This window comes from Engraulis encrasicolus, chromosome 24, assembly GCF_034702125.1.
Source record: "Engraulis encrasicolus isolate BLACKSEA-1 chromosome 24, IST_EnEncr_1.0, whole genome shotgun sequence".
NCBI classification, from domain to species: Eukaryota; Metazoa; Chordata; class Actinopteri; order Clupeiformes; family Engraulidae; genus Engraulis; species Engraulis encrasicolus.
The window spans coordinates 2,834,473-2,841,294 of record NC_085880.1 but is presented as its reverse complement, the minus strand read 5'-3'; the positions used below and the strand labels follow the sequence as shown (position 1 = coordinate 2,841,294).

General features: G+C 46.6%; 1 protein-coding gene across 1 annotated transcript in view; it reads left to right on the top strand.

The window, feature by feature from the left end:
• Nucleotides 1-6,413, top strand: part of ism1 (isthmin 1) — a 27,209-nt gene extending 20,796 nt beyond the window's left edge. The window contains exons 5-7 of the mRNA XM_063190873.1: nt 2,659-2,748; nt 5,372-5,541; nt 5,939-6,413. Coding sequence (XP_063046943.1) covers nt 2,659-2,748; nt 5,372-5,541; nt 5,939-6,286 — 608 coding nt within the window. The 3' untranslated portion in view covers nt 6,287-6,413. The remainder of the gene's footprint in view (nt 1-2,658; nt 2,749-5,371; nt 5,542-5,938) is intronic.
• The last annotated feature ends 409 nt before the right edge of the window (nt 6,414-6,822 follow it).

Sequence of the window (6,822 nt, the reverse complement as noted above, 5' to 3'; positions counted from 1 at the left end):
TCCTAGAATGTTATATGTGTAGTTCCCATTCCGTTCCCTTATTGTTCTCTCACCGTCACTTTATTCCTGTTCATGTCATGTTTGTTCCCTTGCCGTTCCCATATGGTTCCCTTAACCTTGTTGGTTGCATATTTGGTTCCTTAAACATGCTCCTGATGTTCCCCCAACCTTGTTTATTATTGTGAATGTGTTTTGGTCCTGCCCCACTATCTCTCACCATAGTTGAGGTACCCTGATCATGGTACTTAAGGACCTCCCATCCTCCACCATCACTGAAACACCCTGCGCCTGGCATCAGTTTGGCACACTGCTGTCCTAGAATGATGATTAAATTTGCTGAAAACACGTATGATGTCTATATTTTATTCATCAGTATATGTCATACTGTACCACAATGTGAGAGAAATATCAGCTGAGCATGTATGAACACAATCTAGTGGGGATTAATACCAAATGTTTTCCTTAATGAAGTTTAAAGATAATCATACCATCTACATCAAGTGCACAATGGCGCAAGCAATGTAACATGTGCTGTTACTGACTAGCTCACAAAGCAAGGCACAAGATGTAGCTAACAAATGCCATAAGCCAAAAGTGCTATTAGCTTGCTTGCAAAGCAGTTAAACAAGCGCTATGCTGTGCCATGCTGACCAGCCAGCAGGCAGGCAGGCAGGCAAATAACTAAAGCACTCTGACAGCAGGTTTATATACAGGCTCAAGAGTACCATGTGACCAGATTGATTAGGAGTTTTTCAGGTGCAAGCAATTGAATCATGATATACCAGCCCTAAGTAATTAGGTTTGGCCAGGCGCTGATGGACAGATTGGTTGTGAAGGGCCTGCTTGTTACCGGCAAAGGTGTAACAAGTTCTCAAGTTATTTCTTTCACTCACCACATCTTTTGTGTGATGTTGTGTGCACAGCCAAACCTTAGATCAACCCAACCAAGTTGAGTTAAATGAATGAAATGGAATAAAAAATAGATTGTGTACATGATTAAATCTGGAGGAAATACTGTTACTAATATGTAGATTGTAGACGTATATGATTTAATCGGGTGGACAGTCATCATTGCTTATGCTCTGAACAACACAGTATAAACAAAGTTGGGGGAACATCAGGAGCACGTCTAGGGAACCAGACGTGACCAGACCTATAATGTAACCATCAAGGTTATGGGAACCATATGGGAACGATGAGGGAACAAACATGAAAAGCAATAAAGGTACGGTGAGAGAACGGCGAGGGAATGGAATGGGAACCACACTTATATCGTTCTGGGAACTTAAATTAAACTTTCCTGGCAACCCAGTGAGAACCAAAACAGAACCAAAAATTACGTATCCGAAACGTATCCAGAACCGAACCGGAACCAATGGCTGCTTGGTTTTTACTGTAACCAAAGGGAACGTTTCTAAGTGGTAAATTTTGGTTTGGTAATAACCCCAACCTTTAGAGAACCAAAAGTCAAACGTTCTCTTTACGTTCTGTGTTACTAGGGGTGGGGTTAGGGGCCTTGCTCACGGGCATTTCAGCCATGGATGGTGACGTAGGGAGAGGTCAAGGGGTATTTGAACCTGCAACCCCTACATTGAAAGACCAACTTTCTAACCACTAGGTCACGGCTGCCCCTCCCAAACATTTAATGAAAGTGAAGTGAAAGCCCATTATGAAACTCCAACTCCCATTGTCATTGTGACACAGCACTCCACAGCACACAAGTGAACACTGCACACAACGAAATTGCATTTATGCCTCACCCGTGCAAGGGGGCAGCCCTCAATGGCGCCCCTAGGGAGCAGTGCAGCGGGACGGTACCACCACAGTGGGTTTACATACAGTGTTGAATCTCGCCCTCTAACCCGTGCCTGCAGTTCACCTAGGGAGCGCTGTCGAGACAGCAGAGCTCATAAGGCTGGCGCTAATAACTGATTGTGCTCGCTGACGCTGTCAGGCTCCGCTAGCATCTTGCTAACAAAATTGCTTTACGGCCGTCATGATCACAGCAATGCAGCTGGCCGACCAATCCAAACGCAGTGTGTGAAGCCACTAGTGACGTCATATTGACAATAAAGACGTATTTTACAAAGATCCAGCGAGTTTAAACATTCAAACTAAGTGCTGTTTGAAAGGATAATTTATAGGCCTACTGCGTTTTGGAAAAATAAAATGAAACGATGATACCAATTCTCTCCCAAAGCAATGGAAGCATTGTGGTTGAGCTCCATGGGACCCCATTCATTTTAACAGCCTCTGCGCTACTTGGCGCTCCTCTGCGCTGTCTGGATGGCGCCACTTAGTGGACAGTACCACCCGGAAAAAGTCGCGAGATTCTTCTCTCGTACTACCGATAAACACTCTCTGGTACCACGCTCAGGGTACCTCAGTCATGGAGGAGGATGGGGGAGAGCACTGGTTGATTACTCCCCCTACCAACCTGGCGGGTCGGGAGTCGAGCCGACAACCTTTGGGCTAAAAGTCTGACACCCTAACCGCATACCTATGGCGGCCGCTTACTAATGACTAATGAGTTGCAGAATGAAAGCATCTGCAAGAACCTCTGAAGTCCCTTGGACCGCGTCTCCAATTCTGTGTTCACTCTCTCCAGTGATGGGTTTTGTTGAAGCGCAGCTGACTTCGACTTTTCTGTGCTTGCAGGGATTGAAGACGCTTTTAAGACAGCAGCCACAGAGGTCAGCCTTCTCGCTGGAACCGATGACTTCAATGCCACAGAACTCTTTGGTGTCGGTAAGGATCTCTCTCTTACTGTCTTTCTTCTTCTTACTCTTGTTCTTGTCCTTGCTGCTCTTTCTTTCTTCTTCTTCTTCTTCTTCTTCTTCTTCTTCTTCTTCTTCTTCTTCTTCTTCTTCTTCTTCTTCTTCTTCTTCTCTTTTTTCCCTCTTCTGCTTCTTCTTCGCTTTCTTCCATGTTTTTTTACCCTCCTCACAGCAGACTGTTCATGAGGTCCATCTGTCAGCTTCGTGGTTGATCCACGATCACTGTTTTTTTTTTTTGTGCCAAACTAACCAGATCCATGGGGGCATTAGCGTCCACCCAAAACAACAACCCGTCCGTCCGTTTCCACAGCCCACTTAACATTCCTGGGCCCTGCCTTCAGTCTGCCACATTCCAGCTGAGGGATGAAAGCCCACAGGAAGACAGGAGCGCAGCAGGCCACTCCAACAGTCTGGTCCCAATAAAGTTTCCCCTGCTCCTCCATACACACACACAGACACAGACACATGCACATGTATATGCCGCACACACTCACTCACATGCACGCACACACATATGAACACACATGCACGCAGGCATGCACACACATGCACGCATGCACGCATGCACACACACACACAGACACACACAGATACACACACACACACACACACACACACAGGCCTGCATGCACTGCATGCACGCAGGGAGTCCTGCCAATTAAAAACAAAACATTATAAATGCATCACACGGTGCTTTATTGGATTAAGAATTTAAATCCACGCACATTACCTCAAGAGAATATTCAGCATGTTAATGTATTAAGGCATAATGAAACATATAGCGTGTAAGCACATAAACATTAGTGGAGCTTTTAGGTTAAATTAAAAGTAGACCCCAGAGAGACTTTTTTTTGTTGCATGCGTTTATTCTTGGGCGTTCTGCAGGTGCAGGGGTGTTGGATTTTAAAGTTTGTAATCTTAGGCCACCTGCTCGCCTGCCATTCAGATCACTGTACTAACCGGAAAAAAAGGATCTTAATTGGATTTGCTGACACTCAATCCTGCCTCCACACACAAAAGTCAGACTGTTAGTTAGGGGATGGGTGGGCTCGCCCGAAACACATCGTCTCATCACAGGAAACTAATACATCCCAAACACAAAATACCGGGACAATTATTTCAGTGTGCAAAAGAGCTCAGAGTACGTTTAAAAGAAATGAAAACCTGTGTCCTTGGAAATGTTTTTCCTTTGGAAATATTACTCAGTAGAGCAGGGGTGGGGAACCTATGTCTCGAGGGCCGTTTGCGGCCCTTGAGGCCGTTTCATGTGGCCCCCGATGTAATTTTAACATTATGCAGCTTCACATGAAATATGATATATTTTGTAATGGAATCTTAGAAAATACATTAGCAATACAATTAAGTTATATTCAGGGGAACTAGAGAAGGAGGATTCTGTTTTAAAGGTGGCTGCCTTCAATAAAGGCCTAAAGTGCAGGGGGAAATCCTGGTTTGTGTTCATAGTATGGCCCTCAGAGGACTTTTCCGGCCCTCGGATGAATTCGAAGTGGCCCCTCGAATGAAAAAGATTCCCCACCCCTGCAGTAGAATGAAGTAATAAGATGTGGAGCCCCAGATCAGGAAGGCCATCTAAATCACTAGGAGGGTGGAGGGAGTGAAATCAGAGATGACAAGAATCAAACGTGCGACCTCGTCAACTACAACGGTTCGGCAATGGGAGACACAGTACGATACCGCTGGGCCAAGAGACTAGTCTCTCGGCCCAACGGCACGAGACTGTATGAGGCTATCGGAGGGAGGTTTACCAACGTTCTACGCCATCTCTGTGCTAGTTAGCCTCCGTTACACTCTCCCCCTTAAACCTCACTCCCATCCCGGGTCAGCTGCACCACTGTGACGGAGGTCATCTTGCACCTGTTCACCCCCCTCGGGGATCGAACGTGCGACCTCGTCAACTACAACGGTTCGGCAATGGGAGACACAGTACGATACCGCTGGGCCAAGAGACTAGTCTCTCGGCCCAACGGCACGAGACTGTATGAGGCTATCGGAGGGAGGTTTACCAACGTTCCACGCCATCTCTGTGCTAGTTAGCCTCCGTTACACCAATATCATAATAACCTGCCCATAACGTAACAACGTATTACGTTATGGGCAAGTTATTACGTTATGGACTTTATTACGTTTCAAACAGACCCAAATTATTACGTTATGGGCAGTTATTACGTTATGGGCAGTTATTACGTTTTGGGTTCTTACACACCGCAACCATAGCAGAGCTTCCTTCCAAGCCTAAACCCTTTAATGTGTCCCCTTTTTCTCTTTAAGGTTATACTTCTGAAAACCAGACTTTACATTGTGCTTCTAAAATAAGACCGAATGTATATACGTACAGTATACCCAGTGCTGTCTGCACTTACACTTTGATGTCTTCTTGCACTTTGATGTCAGTCTGTATACAGTATGTCAGTCCTGTGAATGTCTATGTCCTTTGTGGTATACAGAGAGAAAAGTAATTTCAATTTCGTTGTATGACCTGTGCATATGAAGAAACTGACAATAAAAGTTTACTTGACTTGTGCTTACTGGTGCTCTGTTTTTCTCCTCCCCAACCCACCACCACCACCACACAGACACGGACAGCTGTGAGCGCTGGATGAACTGCAAGAGTGACTTCCTGAAGAAGTACATGACCAAGGTGGCCACAGACCTGCCCAGTTGCCCGTGCGTCTACCCAACGGAGGTGGCCTACAGCACGGCCGACGTACACGACCCCGCGCGGCGCAGAGACTTCCGCTGGAAGGTTCTTGATTGTCACTCCTCCTCTTCACCTGCTTTCTTTTGTTTGCTTTGTCTTGTTTTCCTTCTAAAACAGTTGTTTGTGAAGTGCAATATGTTGCAAGGCTGCCGCTTCCTGGTGTCTGAAATGTGCTATATAATTTGAACTTTTAAAAACTATTCTATTATTATATTTATATCTTTATTTACATCTATTTATTTTCTATTTACGTATTTTCTCTGTAATGTCATAGCATCATTGTTGTTTACGACATAGTCGGGATGAGCCTTTTTAGCAAATAGCGAACGGGCCTGCCTTCAGGCTGGTCTGCACAAAGAGACTTCTTAGCCAAAGTTTTAACAAAAGACGACAAATAATAAACTCACCTTCGCCTTACCTTGCGTTTGTTTGTGTGTGGCAGGACGCCAGCGGGCCCAAGGAGAAGCTGGAGATCTACAAGCCCACGGCGCGCTACTGCATCCGCTCCATGCTGACGCTCGAGTCCACCACGCTGGCCGCCCAGCACTGCTGCTACGACGACGCCATGAAGCTCGTCACGCGCGGCAAGGGCGCCGGCACGCCCAACCTCATCAGCACGGAGTTCTCGGCCGACCTGCACTACAAGGTGGACGTCCTGCCCTGGATCATCTGCAAGGGCGACTGGAGCCGCTACAACAACGCCCGGCCGCCCAACAACGGCCAGCGCTGCGCCGAGAACCCCCAGGAGGAGGACTTCTACAAGCAGTTTGAAGAGGCCAGGGAATTCTGAGCCGGAAAAAGAGGAGAGGTTTTTTTGTTGCAGGAGAGAAGAGGAGAGGAAAAGAGAGGAGAGAAGTGCTGTGCTTATCTGGGCTAGCATACAAGTGCATAATGCGCACGCACAGACACAGACACACACACACACACATATATACACACACACACACATATATATATACACACACGCACACACACACACACACACACACACACACACACACACACACACACACACACACACACACACACACACACACACACACACACACACACACACACGTATGCTTGCTGACTGACACTCATGCAGTACCTATACGTGCACACTGCACAAGCACAAATGGGAGGAACCACTTTCTTTTTCTCTGGTGCGACGGTGGAGAGTGTGCAGGCCAGGGGGGTGGCGTGAGGCATCCCAAGCTGAAACACGAGCAGCGCAGCTGTTTATTCCAGGGACTCTCTTAACCCTTTTATTAGCCTCCTCCCCAACCAGACAGGCAATAGAGGCTAACATCCACCCAGTTTAAACCACCCACCTCTCCTGCAAAG